The 23,198-nt window shown below is 47.0% G+C and overlaps 1 protein-coding gene across 2 annotated transcripts in view; it reads left to right on the top strand.

Annotated features, from left to right (window-relative positions):
* Positions 1 to 23,198, top strand: part of wwc1 (WW and C2 domain containing 1) — a 204,741-nt gene that overhangs the window by 92,635 nt on the left and 88,908 nt on the right. For both annotated transcript variants that reach the window (XM_038796050.1, XM_038796049.1), the window contains exon 11: positions 1,648 to 2,327. In XM_038796050.1, coding sequence (XP_038651978.1) covers positions 1,648 to 2,327 — 680 coding nt within the window. The remainder of the gene's footprint in view (positions 1 to 1,647; positions 2,328 to 23,198) is intronic.

The raw sequence follows: 23,198 nt of genomic DNA, 5'->3' as shown, positions 1-23,198 counted from the left end.
ACCTTACTCATGACCTCACTACTCTCAACCTCCTGTATACTGGAGCTACAATTCAGGTTCCTAACCCCCTGCTGAATTAGTTTAAACCCTCCCGAAGAGCATTAGCAAATTTCCCCCCCAGGATATTGGTACCCCTCTGGTCCAGGTGTAGACCATCCCATTTGTTTAGGTCCCTCCTACCCCAGAATGAGCCCCAATTATCCAGGCATCTGAAACCCTCCCTCCTGCACCATCCCTGCAGCCACGTGTTCAACTGCTCTCTCTCCCTATTCCTCGTCTCACTAGCACGTGGCACGGTTAACAACCCAGAGATAATAACTCTGTTTGTTCTAGCTCTATGTTTCCACCCTAGCTCCCTGACGTCTCTATCCCTTTTCCTACCTATGTCGTTGGTGTCTATGTGGACCACGACTTCGGGCTGCTCCCCCTCCCCCTTAAGGATCCCAAAAACACAATCCGAGACATCACAGACCCTGGCACCTGGAAGGCAACACACCAACCGCGGGTCTCTCTCGTTCCCACAGAATCTCCTATCTATCCCCTTAACTATGGAGTCTCCAATGACTAATGCTCTACTCCTCTTCCCCCCCCCCCCTTCCCTTTTGAGCAACAGGGACAGACTCTGTGCCAGAGACCTGTACCCCATGGCTTACCCCTGGTAAGTATCCCCCCCACCCCCCCCCCCCCCCACCAGTATCCAAAGCTGTATACTTGTTACTAAGGGGAACGACCACAGGGGATCCCTGTACTGACTGCTTCCTCCCAGCCCCTCACCATCACCCAACTATCTTCATTCTTCGGAGTAACTCCATCCCTGAAGCTTCTATCTATGACCACCTCTGCCTCCCGAATGATCCGAAGTTCATCCAACTCCAGCTCCAGTTCCCTAACACGGTTTATGATATTCACTTAACCTCTTAGGTTAGAGGAGGTGGAAGGGTGGGGGGCACAACAAGTGTAGTGTCTCGGGTTTAGCAACCGCCCAACTTGTATACAGGTACTACACACCTTCCCAGAAATCCCCACAGCCGACTTCCGGTTTCCTGCTGCTCTGAAATTAAAAAAAACTCAGAAAAAAAAGTTAGTTAAAAAACAAAGGCCGCTTCTCCTGTAAGGTAAGTTTTTTAAGCGGGAAAATTACCTTCCTGACAGCCCCCTGGTTACTGCTCTCGCTGCTACCGCTGAACAACTGAAGGCCGCTTCTCCTGAAAGGTAAGTTTTTAAAGCGGGAAACATACCTTCCCGACAGACCCCTGGTTACTGCTCTCGCTGCTACCGCTGAACAACTGAGTCCAGGGCAATTGCCTGGGGAAATTTGCACTTCCAGTCAATTCCTTTGCAAACCTTACCCTGTGAATCTTGTACGACACCCTGGGAGCTCATAAGTTATGGCCCAATATGGGACTCAAAGAACCTTGTCAAGTACAGCACCTATTAATTATTCAAAACTCTGTTAGACAAGTTCTTTTATGAGTTCACTGAATCTATGCCGCTTCCATTTTACATTTGCGGGACAATTATTAAACTGTGTGCTTTGTTCACAATTAACAAAATGCTTGTTTTCCCACAGGCTGTGTTTTAATTCAGTAAAGATTTTTGCATTTCATTGTAATATGGCATGCCAATAAATGTTTTTTTTTTTCTTAGCCTCTCAACCAGCACTCTTTCATTGTCATCTGGAAGCAGCAAAGGGTCATTGACGTCCAGCCGTGGATCTCTTGCTGCATCTAGCCAAGAGTCTTCAAGTTCTGTTAGTTTTACTGACCTGTATTATGATCATCCAGAACAGACAGTAGACTTCGACTACCAGTATAAACTAGATATCTTGCTTCAAGAGGGCACTTCGGGCAGTAGACCAGCAGGCTCCATAACGACAATTCATGAAAACGAGGTGGTCAGTTCTCGGAATGGCTCCCCATACATAGATACTTGTGGAGTCTCGAGCAAAATTCACACACGGAGATGTTTGTCTGAGACTCCTAAGTCTTTGACTTCGTTGTCACCTAGGTCGTCCTTGTCCTCCTTATCACCCCCGAGTTCTCCTGTGGTAATAGACCCTCATTTTTTGGTTCCTTCAGAGGAGCCCCCTTTTAACGATGCCTGTACAGACTTTGAAGATACAGGACTGCCTGCTAATATTGCTAACTTTGGTTTACATATTGAAGATGATCAGATTTCTTCAAGATCTATACCACCAAATAAGGTTTTGCCATCTTGTTTAAACTTGGAATCTGAGAATGGATCGGAATCTGGACCTTTTAGCCATTCATCAAAAGCACTCGGTGAAGAGTTGGGGATTTCTACGAAAACCAATGAAAGAATAGAAGGTAAGGTGTACAAATGCTGACAATGTCAGTTGTGCTCAAGGGTTAGGTCACTAGAAGCTCTTTATTCTGAAAAATTCATTCTGCACTGTTTGCTTTCTGCAGCACAGGTTTAACTTTAAAATAGCATTTTTTGGACCTGTTGCTACAAGCAGACCAGAATGGAAAAACATGAGTTGCCATTTCTTGAATGTGATCACACTTGCCAAGTAGTTTGGCAGGTCCCATGACAGCAATCCAGTCTGTCGATATCATGCAAAAAACTTTGAATGCAAGATGACACATTTAGGTGGAACACAAGTATTTATTGGTTTGGTACATGAAGAATACTTTGCTTAGCACTAATTAAATATCCCTCTGGGTTTGGTGTCATGTTCCAAGGTTTGATTTTTTTTTTTCCATTTTTGTCTAAATGTGCTGAACATGTGATATTTCAAAGTCTGATATAATGGAGTCCATAAACTTCTGACTACAGAATTTTATGTTTGCAATACCAACTTTAAATTGGGTTCCAGATGAAAATGATACTTTGACCAGTTACCATAAATAACAGTAAGTCATCAGTTATTTTGAACATTTGTGCCAACAGCACAATTGCCGAATATATTTGTTTTATGCAATGGTTTTACCATGCTTAGATACATTGGGCGTGATCCTCCGTCCTCGTTAGCTCTCGCTCAAGTGAAACGAGGCCGGTGAATAGCGGGAGAGGCCAAAAACGAGAACTGCGCCAGGCGCCAAACAGTTTGCGTTGCAACTGCCTCCTCCCATAGGCAAAATCAGGATCTCACCCTGGCGAGGCGAGAAACCAATTATCGCCCCATAAACCCAATTTCCATACAATTAACGGGAGCCACCCAACATTCAGCGGTATCCCCAGCAAGTGCTCACTCTGGCACCGATTAGTACTCCTTTGGAAAAACATGAACCTTACTGAAGGGCTTCTGTGGGGAGTCGAGGAGGGAAGTAGCCATCTTTGCTTGCAGGCAAAGAGCCTGGGGGTGCTGGGCTTGCTGCCCTAATGCTCGGTGGGAGTTGGGGGACTCTCTGCAGGGGTGAGCCGCCATAGGAGTGTGGCGGGGGTGGGGGGGCAATCACTCGTGGCATCACCATGCTAACCCCTGGATTGTTTACCCGTTCCGGGGGCAACCCTTGCCTCTACCCATCTGCACCATCGACTGCCCATAACTCCCACTGACTGCCGAGGCTTCTGGCCATGCGGTTGAAGGCTATTGCTGATAGGGAAGTGAGCATTTCACACATCCCAATTGGATTCCCGTAGGTGTGCAGGCCATGTAGTAGGTGGGCGTAATTGCCAAGCATCCCAATCACACCTTGAAGCCTGGACACTGGACGTGAACATTGCGGGAGGCAACACCACACATACAGCAGCATCCGAACACCCAGGGAATGGGAGACAGGTCTGGCGACATGTCCATGGCCGGAGGGTGGGTGGGTGCCATGGGGAGGGAAGATGGCTGAAGAGATGGGCCAAGGGATCGAAGGTCGGCGCACGGTGGAAGAAAGTGACCTAGGCATCATATTGGTTGTGCACAAGGGTGCTTGATTTGCTTTATAATTTCCCACTGTCCTGCACTCAGTGATCCTCAACCTGCTTGGTCCTCCTAGCTCTACCACTACGTCTAGGTGTTCCCCCAGGATAAACATCAGAGGTGAAAGAAACCAGCTGCCAACCTCGTCCCGTGGCCCTCGATGCACCTGGCGGGCGTCTGGGGATTCTGAGGCCGAATATCCTTGGCGCACTTGTCAACAGCACATGCACAGCCATGCCGTCCTGTCCTATGTGCTGACTTTGAGACACTGCCTTATCAGAGGGGTGGAACTCTGGGGAGCTGATGGCCACCATCCCCACTCCATGGGACAGGTCTAGGTTGGCACCCAGCACCCCCTCCTCCCGGTCGGTGCCTATAGAGCCCTGGGGTTCACCTTGGGATGGAGGGGCAGGTTGTTCAATCCCCAGCTGCCCCTACATCATCTGGCTCTGCCAGCCCTGGCGGTCCCCCAATGTCTGCACCATCATGTTGACGCCCTCGGCAATGCTCCTCAGTGACTGGGACATGCTCTGTAGTGCCTCGGCATGCCCACCTTCAACTGGGAGAAGCTCCGCGGCGCCTTGGCCATGCCCATCTGAGAGCGGGATATGTCCCGCAGAGCACTGGCTCATGTCCCCCAGTGAGTCGGACATTCTGCCGAGGACCTCAACCACGGTCGCCGCCGACTGCGTGACGCCTTGGACACTTTTACTAATGGTGCCAATGTCGTGCACCAGGCTCTCTACTGCAATTGTCACCCTAGCAGTGTTGGCCTCGGTGCCACACATTGCCGGCAACATCTCCAGCGCCCGCAGCCTCTAGGATCCCTCCAAGCGGCTCTGGATCTGCTGGAGTGACACTGACATCCCCCTCTGAATGTTCCGGCTGCACCCTATCTTATCAATCAGCTCCAGGTATGTCTGTACCACAGGCTCTGCATCAGGCTGGGTCCCAGCTGGGTCCTGGGATCCAGCAGCATTTTGACTGCTGTCTCACCTTGGGGTTCCTGCCTCCACCTGATGTGCATCATCAGCAGTGTGGTGCTCACCAGATTGTGAACCTGATGCCTGACCACTAACATATCCCACCGAAGAGTGTGTATCTGCACTGGTGGGAGTTGGGGATGACAGCTATGCCGTGACTGTGACGGTTGCATCCTTGAAGTCTCTTCCGAGGTGTTCTCCTGGGAGCCAGGAGAGGGTGCCGCCTGGGATGGGCCGGTGCCGTCAGCTGGAGGACATGCGGGAGAATGGACCTGTGGTCAGTGGGAGAAATCGGTCAGTCAGTAAGGCAATAACAGCTCACGTTTGACAGGTCCTCCGGGTGGTGCCTGGTGGTTCCTCACCTCTGCGACGTCCGCCAGCCGCCGCATGGGTGATCGCCCTGTTGTCGGTCACCCCAGTTACCTCCACGGCACTCTCCTCGAAGGAGTTGAGGATTCTTAAGTCTGGCACATCTCCGCCAGTCGGGGTCCTCTCCCAATGATTATGGGAGAGCTTTTCCTGAGGAGACACAGAGGGGGCATCGTTAACCAAGCATGGTTCACAGTGGTGGGAAGGGGGGTGTTAAGGGAGGGTTGAAGGGGGAGGGAGTGGAGGGAGGGATGGGGGTCGCAAGGTTGAGTTGGGGGGGGCGTTGGTGTTTACTCAATTGTGCTGTCTGGTGTTGACCTTTTTCTGGCACTGATGGCCAGTTCTCCTGGTCACAATCCCCGAGCTCATAGCTGCCGCCATCTCAGTCCAGGCAGCACTGGCTGCCCTGTGGCTGACTCTCCTGGACCCTCAGGGGAACAGGACATCCCTCCTGTCCTCCACGGCCTCGCTAGATCTGCGCCAACGAATCTTGGGGCTGGTCTCCACGGCGTCATTTTTGCAAGCTGCCTGGAGTTGGCTGAGCAAGTGCAACTTAAGTGCTGCTCGACCTTGTTAGCTGCGTGCTTGCGAGTGCAGTTCTGGCAGATCAGCTGGTAAGCCTTCATTTCCAGCAAGAAGCCAGTAAGGCCTCGTTAAGTGAAACAATTAATGTTGAATTACATTGCCGGCCTCACTGGGCCGAGCGTCGGGAAGCTTGCGGTAATTCCCACTCGCTACCGCACTTCGAACTTTTTCTGGAGAATTACGCCTACAGTGTTTAGATCTTTTGTCAGAAAAGAATTAAAAGAAATCTCTTTTTCATTCCTGGAATATTGAACACACCAAGAGTTAACAGGAATGGGCCAATCTACTGTTGGGAAAGCATAAAAGGTTATGTCCGTTTTAAGATTTTATCAGGATGTTTCTCACGGGACTCTCCTATTCTGACACAATGGCCATGTCCTGCCTTTTAGGACATCAGTTGTTTTTTGCTTCCTGCAATGGAAGCCTGGCTTCCTGCGTTGTTTTCCCTCTCGTTGAACTCTAATTTGGGGATTTTCACCTCCTCCCCAACCCCCCTCCCCATCTGTTCTGAAATTCCATGTCTTTGAGTGCGTTGGGCCTGTTAAAACTATTCACACTTTTTCTGATGAAACTTTACCAAATAACCAGTACAACCACTGTAGGAAATGATTCAAATGCACAATTAAAATAATTAAGTGAATGCATACTTTCATTACCATTTCTAGATATGTATTCACTTCAGATAGGATATATATGCGTGATGATTGGAAGATGTTAGGAAAATTGGATTATAAATATAGTGGGCAATTTAAGGGTCAAAAGCCTGGGGTTAGAATGTGTTTGTTTAAAAGGAATTTTGTTCTGCAGGCCTGGGTGGTTTTAACAGCCAGCAGATGAAATTGACGAAGGAATATGTTTTTCAGTCTGGGCTAATGCATGGTGGTTTGCCTGGAGATGTCCCTGGGTAGTTGATGTGCTTTGCAGCTTGCAGAGATGAGTTTCTTCAGCTTTGGAAAGGAGGTATTGCTGGGTGGAGCCAACAAAGGCATAGAGAGACATTTTTTGAAAACGTTAGCGAGACAGTTGGTGGAGAAACCTTGGAGAGCTGAGTTGAATTCTGATCTGCCTGATGCTGAGTCCACAATTCTCCCACAGTAAGATAGACTGAGATTTGTATGTTTATTTTCTTGTTGTTTAATGGAAAATTGAGTAGTAGTATTCAAGGTATATATTGTAAGCTGTTCTTTTTGAATGTGAAGTTAAAACTTTTAATATTGTAGTTATAATAAAGTATTGTTTTAAAAAACAACCAAGCCCTATTTCTATATGTAATTACTCCTGGGGCGAATCATTCTTTCCCGCAGTCTTTCAAATAAACTAAAATATTGGTGTTTTTGTCCACTGTTGGGTCTGGTCTGGGAATGTAATAATATGTATCTAGCAGTCTGCTGATTTAGGACATCAGCTAATCTATCGTCAACCAATAATGGTCATGCCCCATTTGCCCATAATAATAATAACCTTTTATTGTCACAAGTAGGACGTTACTGTGAAAAGCCCCTAGCCGCCACATTCCGGCGCCTATTCGGGTAAGCTGGTACGGGAATTGAACCCGCGCTGCAGGCCTTGTTCTGCATTACAAACCAGCTGCCTAGCCCAATGAGCTAAACCAGCCCTAGGCTCATTATGACAAATCAGTGGTATCCCAAGGTTGACAGATCTTGGCCAACTGATATTCACTGTGGAAATAGCCTTCATTTACTTATTTGGTGGTTGTGCTATTCTTTGATATAGTACAACTCAGGAACATTTGGTGGACAATGTCATGTTAAAGCTAAATCAGGTGAGCTTCACAGTAACTGGGGAGTAAATATTTATTGTTTCTATTTTTGTGGAAGATCTTTTGCTTCTTTCCAGTGATTATTAGGAGCCTCTTGCCTCAGGGCTTTAACAGTCAATTATTCAAAGTTTAGGCTCCCCAGCCCCACACATTATGCTCTAAGTTAATTTCCTGCTATTTTTGCAGGATATTCTGGATATTGACTAAAAGGAAAATGAATAGTTGTATCTGGTATGTTGTGAGTAAGTACATAAGAAATGGGAGCACAAGTAAATCATTTGGCCCTTCAAGCCTGCTCTGCCATTCAGTACAATCATGGCTGAACTGACTCAAATCCACTTCCCACACGAGGTTGATTCCTGTTTCTGTCAGTTAAAGACAGCCAGGCTTTTCTTATTTTTGCTCCCTGATTTTGTTAGAAGACTATTATTGGATCCCATAGAATCCCGATAATGCAGACGGAGGCCATTCAGCTCATCGAGTCTGCACTGACCCTTTGAAAGAGCACTCTACCTAGGTCCAATTCCCCGCCCGATCCCCGTAACCCCACCTAACCTACACATCTTTGGATACTAAGGGGCAATTTCAGCATGGCAAATCCACCTAGGCTGCACATCTTTGGACTGTGGAAGGAAACTGGAGCACTTGGAGGAAACCCACACAGGGACTAGGAGAACATGCAAACTCCACACAGTCACCGAAGGCTGGAATTGAACCCAGGTATCTGGCGGTGAGGGGCGATAATGCTAACTACTGTGCCATCATACCTTGACGATCATTCAAATCCTTGTGGCCACCTTGTGGTTTGGACATGGGCAAGTGAGAGAAATAAAAAGTAATAGGTCTTGGCAATCCACATGACGAGTCCTAGTACGATTCATTAGTGTATTTAATTTTCATTGGGGATGTGGATAAAATTTCTGAGACCGCATGTGTCGCTCATTCTTTATTTCCTTGACCTCCTAGGTTTGCCTAGAACCTTTGGTATTGGACTCTTAACAATTATATTGGGTAGGGATCACAGAATATTATTAGCAACAGTGATGAAATATGTTCAAGTCCGTATGGTGTGCGACTTTCATGGAGACTTGAGAGGTAATCTTAGATATATTTTTCTGATGCTTCTGCTGTTGTCCTTGCTGGTTGTAGTGATCACAGGGCAGGGAGGTTACTGTCAAAATAACCTTGATGAGTAGCTGCAGTCCATCCTCTCGATCATACATTCTGCAGCCACAGTATACTGTGATGAACGGGATAGTTGCTGAGCACAGTAATAGGGGATCAAATACGTTTGTCTGATCTCAGTGGGTGTTAAGTTCCTTGAGTGTTGTTACAACAACATCTATCCAGATAATTATTGAATAGTCCTTCATAGTTAAACTGCGTAGACGGGGAGGATGCTTGCTGGACCATAATAGCCACTTACTGTGCTGCAGAGTCTACCTGATCCTCTATCCAAGGTATTGATATGACTGTTCCAGGTATTCTGGTCAATGGTAATATTTTCTGTAATTCTGGCCAAATGCTGTGCTGGACCAACTCTTGACTGATGGATAAACCAAAGGGTTGTGAAAGTAGTGATTTCTGCAGATCCCTCTGCCAAATCACCCCTTGACATTCAATGGCATTACCAGCGCTGAATCCCCCACTATCAACATCTTGGGGGCTACCATTGACCAGAAACTTAACTGGACTAGCAATATAAATACTGTGGCTACAGTAGGTCAGAGGCTAAGAATCCTGCAGCAAGTAACTCACCTCCTGATTCACCAAAGCCTGTCCGCCATTTGCAAGGCACAAGCTACTCGCCTGGATGAAAGCAGCTCTAATAACACACGAGAAGCTCAACACCATTCAGGACAAAGCAACCTGCCTAATTGGCACCCCTTCCACAAACAGTCACTCCACCGCCGACGCACAGTGGCAGCCGTATGTGCCATCTACAAGATGCACTGCAGAAATCATTAAGACTCTGTAGACAACACTTTCCAAACCCACAACCGTTACCAGCTAGGACAAGGACAATAGACCTAGGCCACCAACTGAAAGTTTCCCTGAAGTCACTCACTATCCTTGACTTGGAAGTATATCACCATTCTTTCACTGTCGCTGGGTCAAAATCCTGGAACTCCCACCCTAACAGCACTGTTGGTGTAACCGAGACAACGGTGGTTCAAGAAAGAAACTCACCACCAGCTTCTTGAGGACAATTAGGGATGGGTGATAAATGCTGGTCTAGCAAGTGACCCCCATATCCTGTAAGTGAATTTAAAGAAATGAACTAACTAATAAAATCTTGTGAATTTGGGAATAAGTTCCTCTAATAGTTCCTTCAATGGTTGGACTCCCTCTCTTTAGTACTGAAATGTATGCTTTCCCATCACTGGCTGATGCCACTGCATCCACTTCCATCTAAGAAGCTTTCCATTTACCCGCAGTGTTAGAGTAATAGGATCAATCTAGCCTGTTTTTAGATTAAACAGAGAGTGAATACCAGAATTATTGGTGTTGGGCTCTTCCACATTGTATACTTGTAACATCTTAGTTGATCTATTTCTTTGCAAACTAGACGTATATCTGCGCTGCTTTATCAAATGCCCTCTTGTCACTATAAAAACACTCAGTCTTCTTAAAGCAACTTGATTCAGGAGTGTGGTTGCCTCCACGTCAGTAATATTAAAAGGGGGATCAAGGGTTATGGGGAGAAGGCAGGAGAATGGGGATGAGAAATGTATCCGGCATGATTGAATGGCAGACCAGACTCGATGGGCGAATGGCCTAATTCTGCTCCTATGTCTTGTGGTCTTATTCCCCTTTAAGCATTACTGACTGAATACCTATTCTGTACCTTTTTGTTTTGTTAGCGGCTGTGATGAATGTGGGAAATGTTTCTATAAATTTTATTATATATATAGCTGTTGCGGTAATGTTATTCATAGAATCATAGAATTTACAATGCAGAGGGAGGCCATTTGGCCCATCGGGTCTGCACCGGCCCTTGGAAAGAGCACCCCATGCCTCCATCCTATCCCCGTAACCCACCTAACCTTTTGGACACTAAAGGGCAATTTAGCATGGCCAATCCACCTAACCTACACATCTTTGGTCTGTGGGAGGAAACTGGAGCACCCGGAGGAAACCCACGTAGACATGGGGAGAAAGTGCAAACTCCACACAGACAGCCATACGAGGCTGGAATTGAACCCAGGTCCCTGGACTGTGTGCTGCTTGGGTTTTTTTTTTTAAAATTCCTTTTAAAAAAATTCCATTATAACAATACAATACCATAATATACCACCAATACATAAATATACAACAATCAATACTCAACAGCCCCACGAAACCCAACTCATCATATAACTAAATCCCCCCCAAACAGCTGATTAAGACTAACTCTTTGTAAAAGGAAATTAATGGCTGCCATGTTGAGTAGAACCCTTCTACCAAACCCCCTAATGATGTACTTGACCGTCTCGAGATATAAGTATTCCATTAGGTCACTCAGTCAGGCCAAGGCACTGGGCGAGTAGGAGAACTCCACCCAACAGTACCCACCTCTGGGCTATCAACGAGACAAAGGAGAGGACATCCGCTTTCACCCCTGTCTGCAGCAGTCGAGTCCGAAACTCCGAAAATGGCCACCAATTGACAAGGTTCCAGATCGATAACAAGAATCTCTGATATCGTGATGAAGAAGGAGACCAAAAGCTTTCAAATTTAGGACATAACCAGAGCATGTAGGTATGATTCATCAGCCCCGAGAACAAGTCTTGCACTTATCCTTCACCCCTGAGAAAAAAACACTCATCCTTGTCTTGGTCAGATGTGCCTTGTGCAGCACCTTGAACTGAATCAAGCTGAGCCTAGCACATGATGACGTAGAGTTGACTCTGTGAACAGCCTTACTCCACATCCCCCATATCCAAAACCGGACCCAGTTCACCCTCTCACTTCCTCTTCACCTCATCGAACAGAACCTGCTGCACTGATGGGATCTGGCTATAAATGTCCGAAATCATCCCCTCACCTGCATTGGCCAAAGATAAGATCCTATTCCAGAGAAAGGGCGAAGGTGCCAAGGGAAATTAAGCAAACTCCTTATGCAAGAAATGGTGAACTTGGACTGGTTGAGGTTATTCATGCCAGCCTGCCTTCTCGACCTTACCACTTGCCTGAGGTGTGGTGGTCTTCAGGTTAAACCACCACCAGTCAGCACCCCCTTCAAGGGGAAAGCAGTCTGTGGTCTTCTGGGCTATGGGAACTTAATGTGAACCTGGAAGTATCTAAATAAATTAGTCCTCGAGAGTTGGGATTTGTCCAACAGCTCCTCAAAACCGGCAAACTTACCCTCCACACACAGGTCCCCAAAACTCTCCAGACCCTCTTCTCCCTGCCCCCTCCCACCACCAATCGGAACATCTAATCTAAAGCCACTGGCATAAAGAGACGATTACTACAAATAGACGCTAACAATGACATTGAGTTGAGTTTAAAATGTTGCATAAACTGCCTTCAAATCCTGACTGGACCACAACCGGACCCTGGATAAATTTTGCATCGCAAAATGAAAACGAGGCAGTTAGTAAAACCCCCGGGCTAGAACCCTACAAGAGCTCGCCTCCATCTGCCCCCATATTGATTCGTCTCCTTGAGCCACCCCACTACTTTTTCAATATTGGCTGCTCTCTCTTTCTATCTCTCTGTCAGAATGAAGGAAGCTATCAATTTGTTGACTCTGACAAAAGAAACGGTTTTGGTTAAAAATGGGGAGACGCTGAAAAAGAAATAAAAACTCTGGGAAACAGCCTGAACCCTGCCCACCAAGGACAGGGAGAGGTTATCCCACTTCTGCAAGTCAGTTTTAACCCCATTCACCAGACTAGCATAGATTAATTTATGAAGCCTTGGGTATTGCAGTAATTTTTTTTTTAAATCCTTGTTTAACTTGCAAGCAGATGGTGTGTCTGAAAAAGGTGCAATTAGGATGTGATAGAAGTGAGATTATTATTTATTGCAATCAGGTATTTGTATATAAAGAGAGGCCTAATAAAAAATTTTGTTCTGGAGATTCCCTGGAGAGTAGGTAATTTGAGAAATTGAAGGGGATTCTCCGATCACCGACCCCAAAATCCCGTTCGGCGATTAGGCGGAGAATCACCATTTCTGATGAAATCGGTGGCGGCGCCACTTTTGGAATGCTTTACCTTCTCCAAAGCGCCGTATTCTAGGAAAATGCCGTATGCTGTATCGACGGCCTCAGGATGTGACTTGAGGTCCCTCCCCCACCCGATACTCCGCCCCCAAACGGACGAGTTCCCGACAGCGTCGGTCGCGTGTGCTATAATTCGTCGGGAACTTGGCATAGCAGCTGCGGACTCAGTCCAGCGCCGCCACAGTCGGGGGAGAGCTGATCCATGGGCGGGGGCACTGTTGGGAGGTGGTCCAGGGCTTGTGAGCAGGCCAAAGGGGGGCACTGTTTTGCAGGCCGTGTCCGCGTGCGGCCGGCACCATGTTGCACGGTGCGCATGCACAGCCACGGAGCCGACAATTCTACGGCTGTTTCGGCAGCTAGAGCCTGGTGCTTCACATTGCCTGCCTGCTAGCCCCCACCAAATGGAGAATGGGTGACCGTATTGCGCTGAAATTTCGGTCGTACGGTGGCGTCAAGACAGAGCCTGAAAATTGGAGAATCCAGCCCATTGTGTTTCTATCACACGGTATGTTAGTGGGCTAGAGATTATGTAATTAATTGGAGGAGTAGGGTCTGTAGCAGGCAGTTTAGCTTTTAGTCTGTCAAAGACAGAAAGACTTGCAGTTTGCGTCTGTAAAAATCTCTTTTACTAAAATAACCCGACACAGAGGATAACAAGCATCCCTGTGTTTGCTAACTTTATTTATAAGTGGCTTTTGATGACCTGTGATAGACTTTGGTTAATTGGAGCTGGAGACAATGTAGGTTAGTAGTAAAAAGGGTTTCCTTTTATTTTAAGAATTGTTTCACTATTAATTGAAAAGCTGCTTTCTGTGATATTAATGCGTTAGATTAGATTAGATTTAGATTTATTGTCACGTGTACCGAGGTACAGTGAAAAGTATTGTTTTGAGTATAGTCCAGACAGATCGTTCCATACATAAAAAAACATAGGATAAACACACAATGTAAATACATAGACATCGGGTGAAGCATACGAAGTGTAGTGCTACATAATAGAGGAGATGCGTGGAGAGATCAGTTCAGTCCATAAGAGGATCATTCAAGAATCTGGTAACAGCAGGGAAGAAGCTGTTTTTGAATCTGTTAGTGCCATAGCAAGCTGTGATACAGCCAGATAGGATGCTTTCTATGAAATATCTGTAAAAGAGTCAATATGGACATGCCAAATTTCCGTAGTTTCCTAAGGAAGTATAGGTGCTGTTAAGCTTTCTTGGTCGTATCGTCGACGTGGCCAGACCAGGACAGATTGTTGGTAATGTGTACACCTAGGAATTTGAAGCTGTCAACCATCTCCACCTCGGCACCATTGATGCAGACAGGGTGTGTACGGCACTCGCTTCCTGCAGTCAATGGCCAGCTCCTTAGTTTTGCTGACATTGAGGGAGAGATTTAATCCTGTGTTAAGAATAAAGTTTGTTTTAATATAAAAGATATCTCATGACCTTCAAGTTTTGCTTATGTCCCAAAACATTGTTGATCTACCTGCTTTGACAGGTACCTGCTTAAACTGTTCCAGTAGCATGATTTTGTTGTCTTTTGAGTGATCTTGAGTTTCAGGGGCGGCATGGTGGCTCAGTGGGTAGCACTGCAGCCTCACAATGTCAGGGGTTTCCTCCCACAGTCCAGAGATGTGCAGGTCAGGTGGATTGGCCATGATAAATTGCCCCTTAGTGTCCAAAGATGTGTAGGTTAGGTTACGGAGATGAGGTGGGAGCTAGATAGGGTGCTCTTTTGGAGGGTTGGTGCAGACTCAGTGGGTTGAATGGTAGCCTCCTGCACTGTAGAGATTCTATGATTCATCCACTGAAGTTGTAGAGACAGCTAGATTGTTTAACTATGTTGTTCTTCTTACACTTCCTTGGTGTAAGAATTGTTCAGTTTCCAACATGTTTTGTGGCCCTTACCACAGTTCTTGCAAGTATTTGATTGACTCTAGTTTTCCCCTGTTGAGTGTCCAACCTGTGTACAACGGTGACATGGTTGCGCCTTTGCAGCCTTGTTCCTTGAGGTATCCATTTTGTGGATCTTGGCTCCAGCCCCTATCTGTGAACTTTTCTCCTGGCAAACTCCATGATTCCCACAGCAGCTTTCAGAGTTAAATTACTCACAGTAAGCAACTTCGTCTGAATTGCTTCACTGCGTAACCCACAAACCAGCCTGTCTCGAAGAATATCATCAAATGTACCAAATTCATAATATCTAGATAATCTTCTTAAAGACACTATAAACTGTAAACCTTCTTCTCCTGATGGGCAGCACGGTAGCATTGTGGATAGCACAATTGCTTCACAGCTCCAGGGTCCCAGGTTTGATTCCGGCTTGGGTCACTGGCTGTGCGGAGTCTGCACATCCTCCCCGTGTGTGCGTGGGTTTCCTCCGGGTGCTCCGGTTTCCTCCCACAGTCCAAAGATGTGCAGGTTAGGTGGATTGGCCACGCTAAATTGCCCTTAGTGTCCAAAATTGCCCTTAGTGTTGGGTGGGGTTACTGGGTTATGGGGATAGGGTGGAGGTGTTGACCTTGGGTAGGGTGCTCTTTCCAAGAGCCGGTGCAGACACGATGGGCCGAATGGCCTCCTTCTGCACTATAAATTCTATGATAATAGTGGAATCTGAGCTTTTCTGTAATCAGTCACAGTTTTGGAGAGACATGTCCCTCTAAGATATTCATTAATTCACTGATGGACTTGCCTCCTGATTTGCTAGATGAACAAGATTCTATTGCATTATAAACATTTTATGGCTGACTGAGCTGGGAAATATTGCAATCTTGGGTCCTCTGGTGATTGATTAGCTGTTATAATGAATTCCATGTTTCATAATCCTCATCAAGCATGTCCATAGCGCCCGTTTTCCCCGCCAATTTTGGATCCCGGTTCCTAGGGTCTACGCTTCCTCCCTTCTGGTTGTGTTGGAAACAATAGCACAAGCAATCCTTTTAACAAGTAACTAGGAAATCTTTCCCTTTTATGCCTAAATATTTTGACTTTACGCCCAAGTAGTACTCGTGCAGAGTTCAAAATGTCCGTTCCCGCAGCCCATGTAGCTTCGCCATGTGCACGGTCCCTACAACCCAGCCCCAACTTACTTCAAGCAAGCAAGTCTTCTCCGACTGTCGGTGGTCTTACTCTCAGTTGCTGTTGAAAACATTATTTTAGACCTTCTGTATTGGCAGCAGTGCGTCGCTCGATGCTTGTGTGTGTGAGAGAGTCGGTCCCGAAAATCTTCCATTGCTCCCAACGACATTTGACAAGTAATCCACAAAAAATCATCTTCCAGCGATTTTCTCCGCCACAATCCTCGTCGCGAGTTTTCTCTACTGTTATATTTCTTTGTTACCTACACTCTGGATTCTTATAAAATATGATGAAAGATTTATTAAGCGTGTTGCTCATCCAATCAAGATGGTGATCTGCTCAAAGCCTACAAGGAAGGGATTACCAGAAAACTACAGGCCAGTTAGTCTAACCTCAGTGGTGGGAAAACTATTGGAAGCAATCCTGAGCATTAGAATTAATTTGCATTTGGAGAGGCAAGGATTAATCAAGAACAGTCGGCAAGGTTTTGAGAAGGGGAGGTCATGTCTGACCAACTTGGTTACATTTTTTGAGGAACTGACCAGGTGTGTAGATGAGGGAAATGCATTTGACGTAGTCTACTTGGACTTCAGCAAGGCTTTTGATGAGGTCCCACATGGGAGATTGATAGCGAAGGTTAGAGCCCATGGGATCCAAGGAAGTATGGTAAATTGGATCCAAAATTGGTTGAGTGGTAGTACACTTGCCTTTATTAGCTGAGGCATTGAGTTAAAGAGCAGGAAGATTATGCTGGAACCGTATAAAAAGTTGGCTAGGCCACAGCCAACTTTTGTGTGCAGTTCTGGAATCCACATTATGGAAGGGATGTGATAGCACTGGAAAGGGTGCCGAGGAGAATTACCATGATGGTTCCTGGGCTGGAGATTGGATAGATGTGGATTGTTTTCGTTGGAGCATAGGAGACTGAGGGGAAGCATGATTGAGATGTATAAAATTATTAGGGTCATAGTTAGAGTAGACAGGAAGAAACTTTCCCTTTGGTCGAAGGATCAATGACCAGGGGGCATAGATTTAAGGTTAGGGGCAAGAGGTTTAGAGGGGATGTGAGGAAAAGCTTTTATACCCAGAGGATGGTAGTAGTTTTGCACACTAACCTCTGTGTAGGATGTTATCAAAAACTTTCTGAAAATCCAAACTCACCACAGCCACTGGTTCTTTTAAGTATTTTACTAGTTACGTCATCAAAAAACTCCAGTATGTTTGTCAAACATGATTTCCTTTTCATAAATCCATGTTGACTTTGTCGTTTCCCGTTGCTGTTGATATTTTCTAAGTGTCTGTCCTGGTATCCCATTCTTGAAAATAGATTAGTGCTTTCCCTACTGTAGATGTCAGGATAACCAGTCTGTAATTCCCTGTTTTCACCCTTCCTCGTTTTTAAAATAGTAGGGTTCATTTGTCACTCTCCAGGCTAGGTTTCAGGGGATCAGGAGGTGAATCACCCACTGCAGAATTCCTAGACTGTGACCTGCTGTTGCAGCCACATTATTTATGTGGCTCGTCTGCTTAGGTTTCTGGACGATGGTAACCCCAGGGTGTTGATGGTAAGGGATTCCGTGATGATGCCGTTGAGTGTTAAGGCGAGATGGTTGGATTCTCCCTTTTTTGAGATGGTCATTGTTCGGCACTTGTGTGGCACTTGTGTGGCACTTGGGTAGGGAAGAACTCCCCTTCTTCTCAGCTTCTCCCCTTTCTTTCCTGTTGGGTTTGGCTACTCCATCTTGCTCAAATGCCCCTTCCCCCCGATCCTCCCTCCCTTCCCGCCCTTCTATCATGTGTTGGCTACTTCCCCCTGGCTCTTGGCTACTTATTTGTTTATTTGTTGGCCACAAGCAGGTGTCGGATCAGTCAGGGGAATGGCTCCCATGTTTTGTCCAATGAATTGAGAAAGGTCTTGGGAATATAGATTGGGATGCATCTAAGTAGGAAGAGGTACGTGGGCAGCATGTTAATTTTGATCGTCAGCACTCTCTGCAGGTCCTCCTTACTTCCTTTGTCAGACTGGTCAGGTTCCATTTGTGAATCTGCGTCCAGTCATGAGCGATTTGGATCCCCAGATCGCGGAATTTGTGGCAGTCCCATCCGTGCTGCCCCTCCCCCTTGTTGGTTCGCTGGGAAGATCTCACTTTTGCTCACGTTGAGTTTGTAGCCCGCGAAGGCACCGCACTCTCTCAGGAGCACGATGATTCCTTCCAAGCTGCTTTGTGGGTCTGTGAAGTAGAGGAGCAGGTCATCCGCATAGAGCGAGACTGTGCTCTCTGCCTCCTCTTTGGATCCCCTTCCAGTTCTTTGCTGTTCTGAGTGTGATCGCTAGTGGTTCAGTCGCTAGGGCAAACAGCAGCGGGACAACGAGTATCCCTGCCTGGTGCCCCTGTGCAGCTGGAAGTACTGGGAGCTGGTTTTGTTCGTCCGTATGCTCGCCATGGGAACGTTGTAAAGGAGCTTCACCCAGTGAACCCTGTTCCAAGCCCGAACCGCTCCAGTACCTCTGAGGTATATGAAATGAAATGAAAATTGCTTATTGTCACAAGTAGGCTCCAAATGAAGCCACTGTGAAAAGCCCCTAGTCACCACATTCCGGCGCCTGTTCAGGGAGGCTGGTACGGGAATTGAACCGTGCTGCTTGCCTGCCTTGGTCTGCTTTAAAAGCCAGTGATTTAGCTCTGTGCTAAACTAGCCCCTCAAATCACGGCCTTTAGTGACTCCCAGATTGTGGAGGGTGAGACCGCCCCATTTTGATGTTTTTTTGTATATTCAGCTATAGTCTGTGATACTTTCTCGCTGAAGACCTTGTCGGCCAGTAGTGCAGTGTCCAACCTTCATGTGGGGTGTTGGGCACTGCCTGACTCCAACATCACATCCATGTAATGTGGAGCGTGGTCAGAGATTCCGATTGCGGAGTATTTCGCTTTGACCAGCCCTGGAAGCACCAGTTTCCCCACCACAAAGAAGTCGATTTAGAGTACACGTGCACTGGGGAGAAGAAGGAGAACTCTTTCTCCCCTGGATGGGTGAACCTCCAAGGGTCCACTGCTCCCATCTGCTCCATTAAACTTCCAAGTTCCTTCGCCATGATAGAGGTCATCCCTGTTTTGGGGATCGACATGTCTGTCCTTGGGTCCTGTACACGGTTAATGTCCCCCTCCGCATGATCATTTGGTGCGTCGCTATGACGGGGATTTCCGCCATGGTCTTTTGAATGAATTTCGAGTTGTCCCAGTTGGGAGCCTACACTAACGAGTACTACTGGTGCCCCGTCTAGGGCCCCGCTGACCATGTCGTACTGTCACCCTGGGTCCGTAACCGTCTGTCACCATAAATATCGTCCTCTTATTGATCAGTATTGCTACACACCTGGCCTTCGTCCAGTAGCAGGAATGGTAGGTCTTTCCACCCAGCCCTTCCTTACCCGCAGTCGGTCCTGTTCTCTTGGGGGTGTCTCTTGGACGAAGACTATGTCGGCATTCATGCTTCTTAGGTGGGTGAAGACTCTGGATCTTTTCACTGGGCTGTTAAGTCCCCTGACATTCCAGGTGACTATCCTGGTGGGGGGGGGTTTTCCTCCCCCCGCTCCTGTGGGATTAACCATACTTACCTGGTGGAAGCGCACCTGCATTCCGGGGTTTCCCTTTATTAGCGAGCCGTCCAAGATGGCCGCTGTCGCTGCTCTCCCCATGTGGTCGGGTCCCTGCGCTCCGGGGTTTCCCTCTGTCCAGGGGGCACCCAACAAGGCGCCAACAGTGCGTCCGCCACATGGATCTGCTGTTGCTCTGTTTCGGTCCCAACAGCGTCGCCAATACTGTGGGTATTTCTATTTATCTTAGTGAACCACAAGCCTTCCCTTATATCGATCAAATGACCACACAACCAGTTAGTTAGTTCAAAAGATGGTTTATTTACATACACAAGAGTTATCTCAACATGCAAACACAATATCTACTATGAGTTAAACTGCACCTATCAGCTACCATAACCTATACTTAACTTCGGGGCAACCGGCACTGTGCAAATGGATAAGGCCTTTATCTGGATTTCACTTGGCTGATTCAAAGAAAGTCTCTGTCTCTGCTGGGTTCATCGATCAGGTAGTGATCGTTGGTCTTGAACTTAGCTGGCTGTTCCTGCTGCAATTGGGCTGGCATAGGCCGGATCCAAAAGAGACAGAACACATGGCTGTGCTCTCTTTTATCCCTCTGGGATTTTGCGCTATTTGGGGCGGTCCTTAACCTTGGACCCAATAGTTCGACAGGGCTCTGATCACTGTCTTCGATTTCGGCCAATAAAGGGGCAGGTGTCTTGGTAGCTGGGCGGGTCCTTAGCGGCCATTGACCTTGGCAGTTGTGCTTTGAGTAAGGGGAGTGGCGCTGATCAGTCTTTGGCTGTACTGGTTGCTTGATTGGAGTTCTATTGTCCTGGGAAAATGGTAAAATGCAAACGAGCGGGGGTTTCGATCAGGTCTGGTTACCTGTGTTTCAGATACACATAGGCTATGTACTTGTCTGAGTCCTGGGTTGGCCATAATTCCCATGGTCCTTTGCAGGTGGCCATCTTAGATTGCCACATTCCATCCTTTTGTTCCTGAACGCGAAGCGTGATGGATCACACTATTGATCACTGTTCATTCTTGGTGGACCGGTCACCCTTGGTCAAGGCAAAGTTCTACTCTGCTCTACCTTATGGTTTGAGACATTCACCTAATATTTCATTAATACATTCAAAAATTAATTCATCTCTAACGGTTACTCTCATTGAGGCCACTATAAAACATTTAATTTATCCGCTCAGTTGATCTCTAGCTAACGCTATCTAAGCTACTCATGCTGCTGGTGAATATCAAAGAACTTGTATACAGTACAAAATTTAAAACAGCAGCATCACATTTCTACTTCATCCTAATAAAGTTAAAGAGCATGGTTTATTTTTAGCAGCGATTGGCACATGAGTTTAATTTTGTTGAATTCCAAAGAAGGGGGATCGGACTGTATATATCGGGGAGCAGGAGGCTTTTGCTCGCCATTTACGGAGTCGGAGTGTCTGAATGACACTGCAGATTATTGCAATTACTAGAAGGGCCTGTACTATGTATGAAAGGGGGTTCCATTTGGCAATGTTTTCGCACCAGGTAGGGGTTTTGATGTCTGTCTTTCTGCGTGGTGTAGTGTCCGGGCTGGTGGTGGCCTGTTATGTGGTAGTGTTCGGGGCTGGTGTAGTGTTTGTTACAAAGGTTCATGGCACGTGCAGTTGCAGAAGTCCAGCAATGATCCAAATGCATGTCAGCCGTCCTTGCTTCATCCTGTGTCTTCTATTTTCCGTGTAATCCTGGGGGTGCAAGCATAGTGTCTGTTATTATCTTTGGTTAATATCTCGTTTTAGTAGTCTTTCTCTCCTTACTCCAATTACCCGTTATGATTGTCACCATGTGTGACTCCCTCATTTTTTTTTTTCGAAATACCATTTTGGAGAGACAACATAGAACATAGAACAGTACAGCACAGAACAGGCCCTTCGGCCCTCGATGTTGTGCCGAGCAATGATCACCCTACTTAAACCCACGTAACCCGTATACCCGTAACCCAACAATCCCCCCATTAACCTTACACTACGGGCAATTTAGCATGGCCAATCCACCTAACCCGCACATCTTTGGACTGTGGGAGGAAACCGGAGCACCCGGAGGAAACCCACGCACACACGGGGAGGACGTGCAGACTCCACACAGACAGTGACCCAGCCGGGAATCGAACCTGGGACTCTGGAGCTGTGAAGCATTGATGCTAACCACCATGCTACCGTGAGGCCCCAAAGAAATCCAAAGAGACAAGAAATGCAAAAAAATTTTAAGTACAGACTCTCGCAGCTTGTGGTCGATGCAGGGAGTGGTCGGACAATTTCTTCGACCAGTCTTTTCTTTACTTGCAACCAGTGGTGTTTGAGACTTATCTTAACCAGCCAAATTTCAGGGCGGCCAGTTTTATAGAGTTTCGTCCCACGGTTCAGAGGTAGTTCGCGTGTAGCAGTATGTATAGCAGCAGTGATTCGCAACCAATTGTGTCATATGTGTAAATAGCATGTGGAGAACAACCAGGAGGTCGCGGGGGGTAAAGGAAAGAAGGAGTGAGGGTATCGAACGTGGCAAAATACATTCTTTATTCCACAACCAAAGAAAGAGTAGAGCAGGTGAAACTAAGGGCTTACCAAAGGCAACGCAGAGTATAGAGAACCATTCCAGAGCATATGAAGTGACGGGAACATGAGGTGCGGGAGAAGAATGGGTGGAATCCCTGGGTAGGCCGGGGGTCAGCGCTGTTACTCCACTACCCGAGCTTAACTGACCGGATAAATTTGGGACCTCAGGTAGGGCGGGGATCAATTCCGTTACTCGCTACCTGGGTGGGCGGGAAGAGTTTGTAGTCGTATGGAAACCTGTCAAAGACTGGGAGAACAGTGATCTGTTTCCCAACAAACGTGTGCCTTTAACTGTCATTGGGTATCGTACCCTCGAATCAGAAGAGTAATTTTGTGTCTAGCGACATGAATTAAAACCATGTGGTAGAAGAAGAAGAAGGAAAAATGCGGGCAGGCTCCATCAGAACTTTGGACGCCTTAATACTTAGGCGGTGTCTCTTTCTCATCATCTGGACACCTCGGGGTTCTGTACCAAACAGTGTTGTAAAAGCATTACCAAAACGCGAGTCAATATCTGAATCATCACCATCTCCCGGTTGCCAGACTCGTGTCTGCCGTTTCTGTGCCTTGGCGCCGTGGGCCGTCGGATGGTCTGAAGCGTCGTGCCTTACTAGTCTGCAAGAGTTGTTGCGGTGCCAAAGAGGGGCTTGTTTGTCGTGAGGCGTAGGGGCGGTGGGAGTGGAGGGCAAGTTACTGTGGTCGGGCGGTGGCTGTGGCGGTGGCTGGGGGAGTGCATATAGGGGGTTAAAGATATCTAGTCATGGTTCCGGGGGCTGGGGCGACTGGGGGCAGAGAGATCGCATCAGTGTTCAGGGATAGTAATCAAATTCGGGAGACTCTCACTGTCGTCGGAGTGAAGTTGAAGATGAAAGTCCGTACCTGTGGGCGAAGACAAGTTCGGGTCTGTGGGCGTGGACAAGGGATAAATGCCAGCATGGCTGGGGGAGGGTTGGCGTAGGGGTTGGACTTGGTTGTCGATGGGCGGGGCGTGATTGTCTCCTATTGCCAGAGAGATGTGGTGGGAGTGGCTACATTGTGATCCATAGACTTTGAGTTGGTTGATGTGGAACCAACCAGTTTTACCGTTTGTGTGCGTTATCTTATACAC

This window comes from Scyliorhinus canicula, chromosome 4, assembly GCF_902713615.1.
Source record: "Scyliorhinus canicula chromosome 4, sScyCan1.1, whole genome shotgun sequence".
Classification (NCBI taxonomy): Eukaryota; Metazoa; Chordata; class Chondrichthyes; order Carcharhiniformes; family Scyliorhinidae; genus Scyliorhinus; species Scyliorhinus canicula.
The sequence above is the reverse complement of the archived record's forward strand: the minus strand, read 5'-3'. Positions and strand labels throughout refer to the sequence as shown.